At 42.6% G+C, this 15,975-nt stretch overlaps 1 protein-coding gene across 2 annotated transcripts in view; it reads right to left on the bottom strand.

The window, feature by feature from the left end:
- The window catches only part of LOC306919443 (uncharacterized protein), a 461,602-nt gene extending 445,910 nt beyond the window's left edge, over nucleotides 1-15,692 (bottom strand). For both annotated transcript variants that reach the window (XM_079532225.1, XM_079532222.1), the window contains exons 1-3: nucleotides 15,626-15,692; nucleotides 7,416-7,508; nucleotides 6,418-6,573 (exon numbers count right to left, since the gene is read on the bottom strand). In XM_079532225.1, coding sequence (XP_079388351.1) covers nucleotides 6,418-6,573; nucleotides 7,416-7,493 — 234 coding nt within the window. In that variant the 5' untranslated portion in view covers nucleotides 7,494-7,508; nucleotides 15,626-15,692. The remainder of the gene's footprint in view (nucleotides 1-6,417; nucleotides 6,574-7,415; nucleotides 7,509-15,625) is intronic.
- Nucleotides 15,693-15,975: the final 283 nt, after the last annotated feature.

Genomic DNA, 15,975 nt, shown 5'->3' with positions numbered 1-15,975 from the left:
TAATACGGAGCTCGGAGGCTATGAACACAAACACACCACGGGGCTTGGTAAATAAAGTGTGGTTCGACATCCAACTTCATTTCGGGAGGAGAGGAAAGGAGGGTCTTAGGAGTCTTCTACCACATTCATTCATTATCAAACGAGATACAACAGGTAGGTTAATCAAATAGCTAAGCTGTCGTTGCATATTAAAAAATATGGCACGAAATATGTGACACTTGCCTTCAATGAAGAAACAAAGGACCACAAGAAACATTATGAAAGGGATCGTCAAAGCAGAAGAGGCTGTATGTTTGAAGACCCTGGGAATCCATTGTGTCCAGTTGCATCATTTGAAAAATACCTATCTAAAATGCCCAAAGAGGCTAAGGCGTTTTATCTCCAGCCAAAGAGAGCAGCACAGCTAGGTGATGTGTGGTACTCATTGGAGCCAATGGGTATAAATTACCTGGGTTCTATGCTAAAACGTATCTGCGAGCAAGCGGGCACATCCATGATTTACACAAATCACAGCATCAGAAGCACTACCATTCAGAAACTGGCTGAGTGTGGGCTGGAAGCCAGAGAAATAATGTCTGTTAGCGGACACAAGTCAGAGAGTTCTTTACACAGCTACTGGGCACCTTCTCTCCATAACAGAACAGACACAAGTCAGAGAGTTCTTTACACAGCTACTGGGCACCTTCTCTCCATAACAGAACAGACACAAGTCAGAGAGTTCTTTACACAGCTACTGGGCACCTTCTCTCCATAACAGAAAGACACAAGTCAGAGAGTTCTTTACACAGCTACTGGGCACCTTCTCTCCATAACAGAAAAACGGAACTCGACTTCGTCTCGTTCCTCACCGCATCACTGTCGTGGCAATAATCACGTTAACCCACACCCTCTCGTGTAATATTGCTTAATTGATCACAACATGAACGCCAGACATGCATGCCTCGGTAACTCCAAATGTCCCGTGAATCATTTAATATTTCATGAAGACATATCATCACAAGAACGCATCAGTGGACTTACAATCTGACAAATAAATGATAGCTGTGTTGTGTGTCCAGATTTGATCCATTTCCCCAGTCATTCCGACATACGACAGTGATATGATATTAATCAAATAATAATCATAAGCTCTGATGAAAGATATCAAGACCCGGCCCACAACAGCCCTGCCAATCAGGCTCAGCCCTGTTGGCACAACAGGTTGTGTGTCGGTCTGGCGAGTGGGAGACTGGGGTTCAATCCCCGCTACCTGCAAAACACTACATACATACATATATACTGCAAAGGGGAGTGAGTGAACAATTGTTCAATAAAAATGGCTTTTATAATATTCTTGCCAAGTTGTATTAGCCTTTAGTCTTGAGGTCAAACTTAAATAAATTAACTTCTTTCTCATTATACGTGAGAAAAGGATATCCTACAGATTGCTACTTTATTAACCAGTGGATCCATCGGATAGGGGCTTGCTTGCCAAAATAAGCTGATCTACAAGTGTAACGCGGTGCACAACAGACACACTGTTATCTTGTAGATCTGTCCATTTGAAACATGTTAGTAACGTGTTCCGATAGCGACCATAAGCATCATCACGTTAGATGAAACGGGCGTGTATGTTCTACGCGAGGCAGAACCTACAAGGTGGAAACGCTTGGTAAAGAGGAAGTCCGCTGACTGTCAGGTTCATGAGCTATACCTTTTTTATATTCGAATTTTCACTTGAGTGCTATAGCGCCACCCTTTGGCCAATGGTTGTGGGCCTCACCGTTTAAAGTAGCATAGCCCTCTACCATATTGCCAAGTTTTGCAAAAAACGACTGCACAGTTAAGCCAGAACTGCAAGTTTTGGCAGCCTCAGCCGATCTGCGTTGCTGTACGAACAATAAGGGATCTTTCCCCATCGGACTTGACCCCAAATAATTATAACAATAATAATAACACATAATAATAATGGATGTAATTAAAATAATAATAATACCTTGAGTATAGGTAGTACAGGTTAAAGAAAAAAAAATACAAATTTGAAAAACTAGCAGTTGTAGGCAGTTTGCAGAATATGAAAGAACCTTCATTCCAACGGACGCAAAATAGTTATTTATTTAGTCACAAGCTCTTGTTAGTACTTTTACCATTGGTTCAATATTTATAAAACACAGACACATTTAACCACTTTCACTTTCCAAATCCTGAAAAAAAAGAAAACAAAGAAACAAAATACTGAAGAAACAAATCTAAAAGCTCACAATGTGCAGGGAAATGTGTTAACATAGCATCACACTTGGTTTATGAATCTACAAGCTGACAACGAACATGCTAGTATGTGTGGGATACACCCACAACAAATGTGATAAATCTCTGCCAATGACAAACTTTCTGTTGCTATTGAATTGTTTTGAGTTTCCAAACGTATAAAGGTATAACGTCTGAAACATCCAACGGTATAATTAAACAATTACCATAGAGAAATAATCTACCAAAGACAAAAGCTTTCTCTGCCATGTTTATATAAGTTTTACATACAAAAAGATAAGAAACTTAATTGTGGTGGTCTTTAAATTCGGATGGTGACAAATAATAACAATAAACAAAGACTAATTGGGCCAAACAAATTAGAAGAAAAAAAAGGGGAGGGTAACACTTATTTCTAATTATTTGTCCGACCCAACATTTTTTGTCATTGTCATGATTTGTCACAATCTGAGTTGGCTTTTTCTGAGGCTTAAAAGGTCTTTAAATAAATACGTCTTGGTATGTCTATGGGGAAATGAAGGGAACTTCTCTTCTGGTGACCTCTTCGTTCTAAAAGGGGCGGGACTGTGGCGCTCTATTGTTAGATTATGTGATTCCACTGCTTTAGTATCTATCAGTCATTGTCATCCTGGAATAGAATGAATGATGTTATATCATGTGTCAACTCAAATGGGTGCATGGGGAAAATGTGCATTTATTACTATTACAACTAACCACTTCTTCCCTGTTAGATTCCTCCTCATTATCCTCAGATGTGCATTTTGACCCAAGCATTTGGCACTAACTGCAACTAAAGGGTTTCCTCCCTGTATGAGTCCTCATGTGTCTATGGGCTTTCCCCTTTCATGAGTCCTTGTGTGTGATTTTAGAGTACCACTCCTAGCAAAGCCTTTACCACACACGTTACAAGTAAAGGGCTTTTCCCCTGTATGAGTCCTCATGTGTGTTTTTAGATGACCACTCATAGCAAAGCCTTTACCACACACGTTACAAGTAAAGGGCTTTTCCCCTGTATGAGTCCTCATGTGTGTTTTTAGATGACCACTCATAGCAAAGCCTTTACCACACACGTTACAAGTAAAGGGCTTTTCCCCTGTATGAGTCCTCATGTGTGTTTTTATATGACCACTCCTAGCAAAGCCTTTACCACACACGTTACATGTAAAGGGCTTTTCCCCTGTATGAGTCCTCATGTGTGTTTTTAGATCACAACTCTGAATGAAGCCTTTAATACACACATTACAAGTAAAGGGTTTTTCCCCTGTATGAGTCATCATGTGTGTTTTTAGATTAACACCCTGAGCAAAGCCTTTACCACACACGTTACAAGTAAAGGGCTTTTCCCCTGTATGAGTCATCATGTGTGTTTTTAGATGACCACTCATAGTAAAGCCTTTGCCACACACTTTACAAGTAAAGGGCTTTTCCCCTGTATGAGTCATCATGTGTAATTTTAGATTACCGATGTGAAGACAGCTTTTACCACACACGTTACATGTACAGGGCTTTTCCCCTGTATGAGTCCTCATGTGAGTTTTTAGATCACCACTCTGAATAAAGCCTTTACCACAAACTGTACAAGTGAAGGCCTTTTCCCCTGAATGAATCCTTGAGTGCTTAGTCAGATTTGCCTTAAGATTAAAACATTTGCCACAGTCTGTACAACTAAAGCGTTTCTTCCCTGTGTGGCTCCTCATGGAGTGAATATGTTTTGATGATTTTAAGTCCTTGGACAGCTTGCTGCTCAAAGACAATCTTTGTCCTTCCACATGTTGTGTCTTGTGTGACTTCAGTGTGTTTAAAGTTGACTGACCTTCACTGGGCTCCTGCCACTCATCACTGTCTTCAGTGTCAGATACAGAACAGTGTGAAGAGAGGAGCTGGTTGTCACTAGTTGGTTGTGATGTTCCACAGTCCTCTACATCAGCTTGTGTTTTCATGTGTTCGGTTGAGGTTCCGGCTACAGGCTCTGTCTCTCTGTTTCCATCATCATGATCATCTTCACTTTTCACTGCTAGTAATGTCAACGTTGACCCATCAGCCTCCATTGGTCTTTGAAGTAGCTCCTCTTGTTCCTCTTTAATCTGTGGTGGTTGTGGTTCCTCCTGGACCAGACTGGAGCTCCTCTCCGGTTGTTCAGTGAAAACCTCCTCTTTACACACAGGGAGGTGCGGGACGGCTAGAAAAAAGACACAAAGAGAGAAAAACATTTAATGTTTGCATTTTTGGAGAAACATCATCTTCTCCATTTCTAATCAAAGACAGTTTTCAGGGCTTGACATTACATTTTTGAGCCACTTCTCATTTGGACAAGAACATTTACTTACTTGTCCAAGTAAAGATTTTAGAAGACATCTTTTGTTTGTATTGATTATAATGTTGCATTTGAATAGTTACAAATAAGTAACAAGTGTTCAACAGAAGGTTATGACAAAATTACACTACAAGAAAAAAATAAAATAAAACTGAAACAATTGACACAAACTCAAACTGGTTGTTGGAAGTTTCAACAAACATGTTCCAATAATACAATGATTTTTTGAGTGTGTCATACATATAGTGTGGAGTGGTGACTCCAGGTCTCAATCTTGAATTGATGCATGATTTGTATAAATGCAATAATAAACAATTACAATTTCTAAAAAAAGAAAAAATACCATTTTTACTAGGACTCCCACCCGTGGGTCCTGGGACCCACTGCAGACCTAACAACATCACTGTGGTACATTCTGTTTCCTAGACGGGCTCTCTACCCATTCAGATATGGCTGTCCCCCTCTAAGGCAGGGGTTCTCAACGTTTTTGTCCGGGGACCCCCGGAAATGCTTTGGCAATGTCTCGGGACCCCCGCCCCGCCCCCTCCCGACCCCCAAAAATAAATTGACTGCTACAATAACCTTAATAATAGAGACAATACACCATAAATAAATACTGAAACCAGATATAATCATTAGGGAGGTGTATGCATGCACTATGTGTACCATGTAAACTCTTCATTTCCATTTTCCAGCCATTCAGTTGCAAAAAAATATATATATATATTTTTTAATCATTTGGGGACCCCCACAAATAATTTGGCGACCCCCCGAGGGGTCGCGACCCACAGGTTGAGAACCCCTGCTCTAAGGAAGGACAATATCATTTACTAGAACCAGGGATGGGTGTTTTCTGTGTATCTACGATGGTTAAAATGGAGTTTGAAGTTACAATGGGCTCATCTGATAAAAATAAATATAGTACCCACAATTATTTTGAAAGTGAAATATCCCTTTATGTAAGTAAGTAAACAAAACAGCACATACCTATACGGTACAACTTTACTACAGGTTGCATCTTCGCATCAAACAGTCCACGTCTCTGGTCCACCTCTGGCTGTTCCTCTGATAACGTTGAATGTCTTTTGGAGGCCATCTCTCTAGATACTGTAGACCTCTCCCTGTGGTGCTCTGTGGAAATCACCAGTAAAAACAACTTGTACTTATCATTCAATAAGGGTTTACTGAACAACTGAACAACCAGGAGTAGTCTGGTGACCTCCGGAGAGATGGGTGAAAGCCGGAATGTAGACGGCATCCGGGAGCAGTATGGGTTGGCGCCCCAGCCTGTGTCTTCCGTGAGGAGGAAGCCCAACACACCCACGGTGAGGCCTTTAGGAGGGACATTCAAGCTGCAAGCGGAGTCTGCAGCACCACCGTTGCCCAGGTGGAGCCTGCAGCACCACCGTTGCCCAGGTGGAGCCTGCAGAACCACCGTTGCCCAGGTGGAGCCTGCAGAACCATTGTGGCTCAAGAATCCACCACTCCTGAATGAAGTGTCTGGTGCTGATTGATGATTAGAACCTTCCTGGACAGATCACTTAACCCTTTGAGTGGACCAGTACCATGTCTCGTGCTTAAAATCTTAAAAGTCTCACGTACAAATATCTTAATAGCTAAACATGATTATGGGTTCAAACTTGTTGTGCTATACTTATGTAGCGGCACAAGCGGAAACATGCTGTGTGTCTGTGTCTTTTAGAGGACCTTGAGTTACCAAACTATATTTTTATCCTTACAGTTTCTGAATAACCCTTTAGTCTTGTTAGAATAATACTAATAAAAACATCATTGTGTTTTACCTGAGAGAGTATTGCACCACATCTTCCTAAGTAATAATGTCAAAGTTGACTCACCAGTCTCCTCTTCCTGTTCCTCTTTAATCTGTGGAGGTTGTGGTTCCTCCAGGACCAGACTGGATCTCCTCTCCTGTTGTTCTTCTTTAATCTGTGGAGGGTGTGGTTCCTCCAGGACCAGACTGGATCTCCTCTCCTCACATTCAGATGAAACCTCTTTACACACAGACAGGAGGAGGGGAGAGACGGTAGCATCAGCAGAGCAACTCAAAGTGCTTTTGTCAACTCAAAGATTATTCTCCTATTCGTTTTGTCAGGATCGTTTAAAAAATGAGTGTCTCGAGTCTCTTCACAATGCCTCGCAGAGCAAGGTGTTTAGTAGAGCCCGACATCGGTCTCAACGATGTATCCGTCATTGTTGGCGCCGATGCCCGACATCGGACATTATTTCACCGATGTGGCCAAAGTTTTTTTTTAAATCATCATTAATGTAATCTACCCCCAACCACCCCTTTTCCCCCTCACTGTATATTTCCCTTTTTACCTCCTTTATGATGAATTCCTGTTGTGTTCTTTGGAAAAATAGAAGTGTATATTTGTACATCTCTAAATGTTTTGATGAATTGAACAAGATGGACCCTCTTGTAAACAAGTGTAATGCTTTTATTGGGTCGTCCACTCACAGTTAACAGTTTTTGTATTGAGTTGTGCTTGAAATGTACTGTAACTTTTTTTTAAAGCCACTGCGTGTGCCGTGCCTGTGACTCTGACCATTTATGTGACTCTCACCATTTATGCCAAACATCTTAATAGCTAAACATGATTATGGGTTCAAACTTGTTGTGCTATACTTATGTAGCGGCACAAGCGGAAACAACATGCTGTGTGTCTGTCTGTCTTTTAGGGGACCATGAGTTACCAAACTATATTTTTATCGTTACAGTTGCTGGATAACCCTTTAGTCTTGTTAGAATAATACTAATAAAAACATCATTGTGTTTTACCTGAGAGAGTATTGCACCACATCTTCCTGCGTAGTAATGTCAAAGTTGACTCACCAGTCTCCTCTTCCTGTTCTTCTTTAATCTGTGGATGTTGTTGTTCCTCCTGGACCAGACTGGATCTCCTCTCCTCATATTCAGATGAAACCTCTTTACACACAGACAGAAGGAGGAGAGAGAAGGTAGCATCAGCAGAGGAACTCAAAGTGCTTTTGTCAACTCAAAGATGACATTTATTCTCCTATTTGTTTTGTCAGGATAACCATCGTTTAAAAAATAAGTGTCTTGAATCTCTTCACAACGCCTGGCAGAGCAAGGCGTTGTGAGTAGAGCCTGAAATCGGTCTCACCGATGTATCCGTAATTTTTGGCACCGATGCCCGACATCGGACATTATTTCACTGATGTGGCCGAAGTTTTTTTTATCATCATTAAAGTATGTAACCCTTATGAAACGCGCTCTTTTGGTTTGATATACATTTCTTGCAGCTGCAGAGAATGGATTTAAAAGGCACTGTGCGCACCGTGCCTGTGACTCTGGAGCCTAGGCTACAGCAGAAAACCCTGCCCTGCGAGTGACTGTCATACATGGAAGTCCAGCTGTCATTACGGACCCCTCGCCCTGAGAAAATGTCGTCCGTGTGCAGCCCGGGAAAATATATGAGAGATGTTTGAAAAGATCAGATATTTGAATAAACAAGCGTTTTCTGCCTGAACTTTTACATGGATGTGAAACTAGAGGACAATATCTCACTCCACGTCTTTGGAATTATTTATTGGGTGAGTACAAACGGAGCGCAGAGCACATTTATGCCACCCATGTCTCCTTGCTCACTGGGAGCGGAGGCATCCAATCTTTTTGATTGATTGATTGAAATATTTATTAACAGTACATTTACAGTACATTTCAAGCACAAACTCAATACAAAGGCTGTTAACTGTGAGTGGACGACCCAATTAAGCATTACACTTGTTTCCAATAGGGTCCACCATGTTCAATTCATCAAAAACATTTAGAGACGTACAAATAGACACTTCTATATAGACAAAGAACAGAACAGGAATTCATCATAATTGTTCGGTTATTTGGCGATGTTGTACCGAGGCCCCGACCAGCCCTTGCACTAGGCAGAGTTAAAGTGACTAACACGCACAGTTGAACTAAATGCTCCAATGATAGCTTATATTTGATGAACTCAAACGTGCATTTTATAGGGTTGTTATTAATTCATATTAATTAAACACTTACAATCATACATTCACACGTTCTGTTCACACTTCCCCCCAACTCAAGATGAATACAGTAACCCCGGAATCTGGATTACAGGTCCTATTGGTCTGTGGTCCTATCCTAACTCTGTCGGTAGGGTTTACTATCATTTGAACACTCTAATCTCCCAGATCATGGTACAGTTTAGCTTGTCATTGTTGTTTCTCAGACTTAGTTCAGTATCATATGGCACATTAAGTGGCACATTGATTAAGTGTAATTATGTGGTTTTAAATCTACCTTATCATTAATTAAATGGTAATTAAACAATGACCGGGAGACAAGAACACAGAGAGAACACTTGGTTACAATCTAACATCATATTACATCGATTATGAATAATGCACAATTATCTTTTTATAGCATATAATATATAGCAAATACATTACCGCTGGTCTCTGCCTAGACATGTTCACGTTCGATGGTATTGGTGAATCTAAATTACACTTTGTGCTCCACAGCATATAGTCACAGTGGGCCCTGACTGAAGTCCCACCTTCATGCTACACTTTCAGCCAATCATATGCCACTGACCCATGCATCCCTTCTGCCCTCTCTGTGAGAGGACAGTGTGGAGATCTGACTTTAGGTTAGATTAAACTGTCAGACTATTACAGGTATTTATCATTTAGGCTTTTTACCAACCCAATATATAATAGGTTATTAGAACACATTTAAACAATTGAAGAGGAATTAAAGATTGGTTACTTCATTATTGTATGTTCTACATGAGTTGACTCTGCCCTGTGAAAGGAGTCAATAATGGCCTGTCTTCCAACAGGAGAGGGCCGTAAAACCCCCGATGTTTGTAGAATGGAATGTGGGGACCTGAGCTCTCCCACTCTAAAGGAGCTGCTTATATCTCCACTCAATCTGACCCAATATATAATTTCTCATTATGAGTACAAATCTCGCACACCCATAATTAACCAAACACCCCTCACGTCAGTTATGAAAATTGATCTGGATATTCATTTTTCATAAACTGAAAGATTATTTTTGATATTAATTTTTTTCGGAAATATTATTTTTTGATATTTGGGCGCATGCCATTTTTAGTAATTTCGGAACCTGTTAAATAATACTGGATCCACATACTGAAGTTATAACATTATACAACTTTGAAAAACACATTAAAATAAAACACAACCCATTAACTGCATAAATCAATAAAACAATGAAAATAATAAAAGGTTTACATGCGTCGATATCGTGGACATTTTTTGTAATTATCCCAACGCACCCTTAAGTATTAAATTCAGTTACAGCTAATCAAACTTATGTATACTTCTATAATGTGATACAGTGCATCTCCACTTTTGTAGGAGAGAAGCTGTTTCTGTCATGTCAGTTAGGGGTTACCTAACTGACATGAACTTTTGGTCACCTCTGTCCGTTTAATCTTATGGCTGTTTGCCCGGACAAAGCTTCAGACTTATCTACACAACCCCCTTGGTTTGAGGAAGAAGGACAGTTTATTTTCCACACAAGACTGGTTCCTTATCTTTAAGAAAACATGACCTCCTGTGCTCCCCCCCCTGAAACGACTCTTTTGGTTGCAGAATGGGGCCCAGTTGGTAAACACATGTTTAAACAATGCTGTTTATTACCCCTGGTTGTCACGCACAAAACCCACTTGCACTTTGAGAGACAGTGTTCCCCCCTCCCAATCGAAGGAAACATAATCATTTTACCAGCATTCTTTCACATTTGTCCATTGTCCATAAGGACTTAATTGGCACAAATTAAATCCATTTACCTGCAACTTTGGTATTGTACAGATATAATGAACCCACATACATCATCACATTTATATATGCACAGATCAGACACACATCTCGTGTGTGAGTGTGTGCGCGTGCGTGTGTGTGTGTGTGTGTGCTGTTTGTGACATCTTGTTGTCACTGAAGCGGAGCCCCAATTGTTCCCTGCTGTAGGAACAAAATGGGTAGAGAAGCATTTCACATGCTACTCTTTCTGACCCAGTTCTGATCTCGCTGGCATGAAAGCGTTCTTCCATGGTCTCGTTCCTTTTTCAGGATCAATCAGAAAAGGCGTTATTGTGGCCTTGTTCTTATCAAAGCCATTTCTGCCCAACAGATGCGTCGGCAGATGTGTCGTTTCATAACCACACCCAAACTTCAAGACCGGACCGGTCTCTGGCTCGCCTGGACCCCTCACGGGACCCCTCACGAAAGTCACCCCAGGGTGCTTCTCTGGCTCGCCTGGACCCCTCACGGGACCCCTCACGAAAGTCACCCCAGGGTGCTTCTCTGGCTCGCCTGGACCCCTCACGGGACCCCTCACGAAAGTCACCCCAGGTTTCCTGGTGTGTGCGTCATGCCCTTCCCCCGCCGCCCGTTGATCGCGTAGACTGGCACCAGTAATGCCACAAATCACGCTCGGCGTTTCTGTGGTGAGAAAGATCGACGACCCGTCGGCCTTGCCCACAACGTCTGCGGGCATGGCTCTGATGATGAACGGTGAGGCGTAGGCAGCCTCCAGCTCCTCCGGAAGGCCGCTCACCTGTTCCGCTCCCGTTGACAGCTCTGCCTCTGCTGTCGGTTCTGCTTGTCCAACGTCGATGTTCGGCGATTCCTCCTCTGTCGAAGGCTGCGGAACTGTCGCGTGGTGGTAGGCTCCCTCAGCTCTGCCCCTAGCCGCTCTTGGCCTGCAAGGGTACTGACTGAGGGCTCGTTGGTTTCCCACTTCGATGTTCGGCCATTCCTCCTCTGTCGAAGGCTGCGGAACGTCGGTTCCCTCAGCTCTGCCCGTAGCCGCTCTTGGCCTGCTAGGACTCTGACTGAGGGTTGGTGTAGAGGGCCCTGGGCCCCCTGCATGGTTACTGCAGGAAGCACCAGGCTGTGCCTCCGTTGTGACAGGCTCGGTTCCCTCAGCTCTGCCCGTAGCCGCTCTTGGCCTGCTACGGTACTGACTGAGGGCTTGTCCTGTCGTGGGTTCGTTGCCCATGGTAGAGGGCTCTGGCTTCCCTGCATGGATACTGCAGGCACCAGGCTCCTCCGTTGTGACAGGCTCCATCTGCTCCCAGTCTGGATGGCTGGTAGCCCTGTCTCTTCGCCCCTCAGGGGCCGTGTCCGCTGGCACCGTGTCCGCTCCGCCCGTCTCTGCGCTGGCGAAGGGGTCCGTGATGTCACATCTCGTGACGCCTGGTGCTGCTTCTGCGGGCTGGAGTATGCCCCCCTCCTCTGGGTCTTCTTTGCTCCTGCTTTCTGCAGGAAACTCACAGAGGCCTATCTGGTGGCACCCTGTGGTGTCTATGGCTACCCTGCCTTTCATCTGACGGATAGCCTGCATGATTGCTTCGAAACTAAACTGGGAGTATTTCTCCACACAAGTTCCTAACTCATGTCTCTCATTGTCAGCAAGCACTAACCAGCCCATTCTTCCCAAAGCTCTGCTATAACATGTGGACATGTCCACCACATCTCTCATAGCAAATTTCAGCTTAATAAGCTCTTCAGGTATGTCGCAGACTGCGCCCACTTTAATTGACAATTCCAAACTAAATGCTAGATTATAGAAAATAGCTTTGGTTACAGAGCTGCCATCCTGCAGCTCCTTCAAGGAAGCCATTTTCCACCCCCTCTGTCCCTCCCCTTAACAAACAGTATGGGAACTAATTGGACCGGGTTAGTGGTTTAGTCGACTTCACAAATCATTCATTCACTCAAGTAAATGGTTAGTTTTTTGCCCAGCTTTCATTAGCGGACTCTGACATTATTTGTACTCAGAGAAGCCCATACTTCCTTGTTACTACCTTCACCAAATAAACCTTTTTATACTATAACCTTTTTATATTATATAGATTATATATAATATAAGTATATAGATTTATATTGGCCGTGGGCGGTCAAACTCTATAGCCTTCCGTAAACCTGGATTACAGGTTTTGCTAGATGCGTTACGCAACAGTTATTATAGACACGCCCTTCCTTTATGCGCACTTCAAAGCATGCTTTCAGCGTTAAACATTATTGACTGGTAAGATTATTACATCGCCTTTAATGCTGAGTTTAAAACCCTATTTTGTTCTAAACATTTATCACCGCTATTAATTACTACTTTGGTAGATTTTACCGCCGCAGTAATTACCAGTCCCCCTGTCACTCCAGTGACACATTGGGACATTTGCATGACAGTGGGAAAAAGGAATTTCCATCTCCCCCCACATGCACTAAACTGCTGTTCTTGGTGCTGCACCCAGCAGGAAAATACTTTTTATTGTGGTTAGTATAAAAAGCACCTCTCTTGGTTTAAACGCCCGGTGTCTTATCCGGTCTCAATTAAACTTTATGTTTGGTTACAAATAGTCTTTAATAATCAGTTTCCTAAACTGACCGTCGATTAGAACTTTGCCCTACCGAACAATGACTCCCAAACCATTAGTTAAACCCGCAGTCACTTTTGTGGCTCACGGTTTTAACTGTCCGTTTCAGATGGCCCCATAACCACACAAAACGGTTTAACGGTGTCGCATTTATTAGTAGCACAAATCAAACGGCATGCCGTCACGGCAGCATTTATAGTTTGATTTAATCCTGTGGATACTAACGCTGCGGCATCGCATTCACATCAACGTGCGCTGCCATCAACGCACGGCTTAAATTTCAGTTAAATAACGTCACACCAGACAACCACAATCAAACGGGGTGCCGTCTTTCGGCCCCAATTCTGTCTGATTTAATCCTGTGGTTATTAGTGTGGCACGATTCAACTCTGTGTGCTGGTCCCAACACACTGTAATTTATTTTTGTTACAAATTGTGGTCACTTTAGTGACTATACACCGATCTACGCTGTTTAGTTCAAACAGCACGGCAACCAAATAAGTTCAAACCGTCGCAGTTGAACTATATTCTGAATTAAACAACTTTAAATTGCAGATCCCTTTAGTGACTGCTATTTAAAGCCCTTTACAACGCGGTAGCAATTTAAACTGTAATATGTCAAACGGTTTCGGTTCAGACTATATTATATCTTAAATATGCCCGGGCGCGTGTTGAGCTGCACGCTGAGCCCAGCGTACGGCACTTTCTTTCTGTTCAAACTAGGCACTTTAGTGGCTCTATGGTTTTAACAGTTCGCTCGGCGGCGAATTAACTTTCGCACGGCGGCGAATTACTGTGCACTGATCCCATTGCACAGTACAACTGCCTTTAAACTGTGGCCACTTTAGTGACCACTAATTTAAAGTTCTTTAAACGCGGTAGCGATTGAAACCATAATATGTCCAAACGGTCTCAGTTTAGGCTATATTATGCTTCCAAACCGCCCGGCCGTGATGTAAACTGTAAAACTTTTAAATCTGTCTTAATTAGGCCCTTTAGTGGCCTAATTAAGCCAGTCGCTGCTCGCAGCGATTTAAAACTGTGCGCTGTAGTAGCGCTATGATCTAAACCTGTGCACTTTAGTGCACAACGATTTAAAACTGTTCGGTTATTTGGCGATGTTGTACCGAGGCCCCGACCAGCCCTTGCACTAGGCAGAGTTAAAGTGACTAACACGCACAGTTGAACTAAATGCTCCAATGATAGCTTATATTTGATTAACTCAAACGTGCATTTTATAGGGTTTTTATTAATTCATATTAATTAAACACTTACAATCATACATTCACACGTTCTGTTCACACTTCCCCCCAACTCAAGATGAATACAGTAACCCCGGAATCTGGATTACAGGTCCTATTGGTCTGTGGTCCTATCCTAACTCTGTCGGTAGGGTTTACTATCATTTGAACACTCTAATCTCCCAGATCATGGTACAGTTTAGCTTGTCATTGTTGTTTCTCAGACTTAGTTCAGTATCATATGGCACATTAAGTGGCACATTGATTAAGTGATTAAGTGTAATTATGTGGTTTTAAATCTACCTTATCATTAATTAAATGGTAATTAAACAATGACCGGGAGACAAGAACACAGAGAGAACACTTGGTTACAATCTAACATCATATTACATCGATTATGAATAATGCACAATTATCTTTTTATAGCATATAATATATAGCAAATACATTACCGCTGGTCTCTGCCTAGACATGTTCACGTTCGATGGTATTGGTGAATCTAAATTACACTTTGTGCTCCACAGCATATAGTCACAGTGGGCCCTGACTGAAGTCCCACCTTCATGCTACACTTTCAGCCAATCATATGCCACTGACCCATGCATCCCTTCTGCCCTCTCTGTGAGAGGACAGTGTGGAGATCTGACTTTAGGTTAGATTAAACTGTCAGACTATTACAGGTATTTATCATTTAGGCTTTTTACCAACCCAATATATAATAGGTTATTAGAACACATTTAAACAATTGAAGAGGAATTAAAGATTGGTTACTTCATTATTGTATGTTCTACATGAGTTGACTCTGCCCTGTGAAAGGAGTCAATAATGGCCTGTCTTCCAACAGGAGAGGGCCGTAAAACCCCCGATGTTTGTAGAATGGAATGTGGGGACCTGAGCTCTCCCACTCTAAAAGGAGCTGCTTATATCTCCACTCAATCTGACCCAATATATAATTTCTCATTATGAGTACAAATCTCGCACACCCATAATTAACCAAACAATAATGGAGGTAAAAAGGGAAAAGAAACATATACAGTGAGGGAAAAAAAGGGGTGGGCGGTGGGGGGGATTCACGTTCAGCTCCGTTCATTTGTTTGTTTTTCTTGGAGGAGCTGCGTTGGGTCCCCAAGTCGGCTCCGTGGCCGTACCTTGAGTTGGCTGTGTGGCCGTGACCGTCTCTTGTGTTGTCCTTGCGTTGGGTCCCCAAGTCGGCTCAGTGGCCATACCTTGAGTTGGCTGTGTGGCCGCGACCGTCTCTTGTGTTGTCCATCCGTAGGTGCCAGGAATATATGTAATTTATGTATGTTCACAGACATTATAGGGCTAGTATAACTACTGGTAAATGTAGTTCAGTTCAGCTAGCTTAATGCTACTTGTAGCTAAGCTGGTGTTGTTCAGAGTCTACTAACCTGCAGTGTGTAGATCGATGTCCATATCAAAATCAATGTCCAGCCGTTTGTTTTGTGTCTCCAGCAGAGTTTCTAGTGTCTCCATCTCTCTCTGGAAGAGGTTGACCATGAACTCTCCCACCGCGCTGAGGCGCTCCAACACAAACACTCTGACGCTAAGCTCCACACTACAAACATCAGCAGCGCCACGCTGCTGTTTGTCCACAACAAACAATATCTCCTCTCCCACCGACGCTAGCTGTTCATTTATCTTCAGCCGTACAGACTCCATTTGACGCTTTTCACCTCCTTTAGGAGACATTTCCACAAGCTTTCTGTTCCTACTGTAATATAGAATGTGTAATAAAGGC

Source organism: Electrona antarctica, assembly GCF_951216825.1.
Source record: "Electrona antarctica genome assembly, contig: scaffold_25, whole genome shotgun sequence".
NCBI lineage: Eukaryota > Metazoa > Chordata > Actinopteri > Myctophiformes > Myctophidae > Electrona > Electrona antarctica.
The sequence above is the reverse complement of the archived record's forward strand: the minus strand, read 5'-3'. Positions and strand labels throughout refer to the sequence as shown.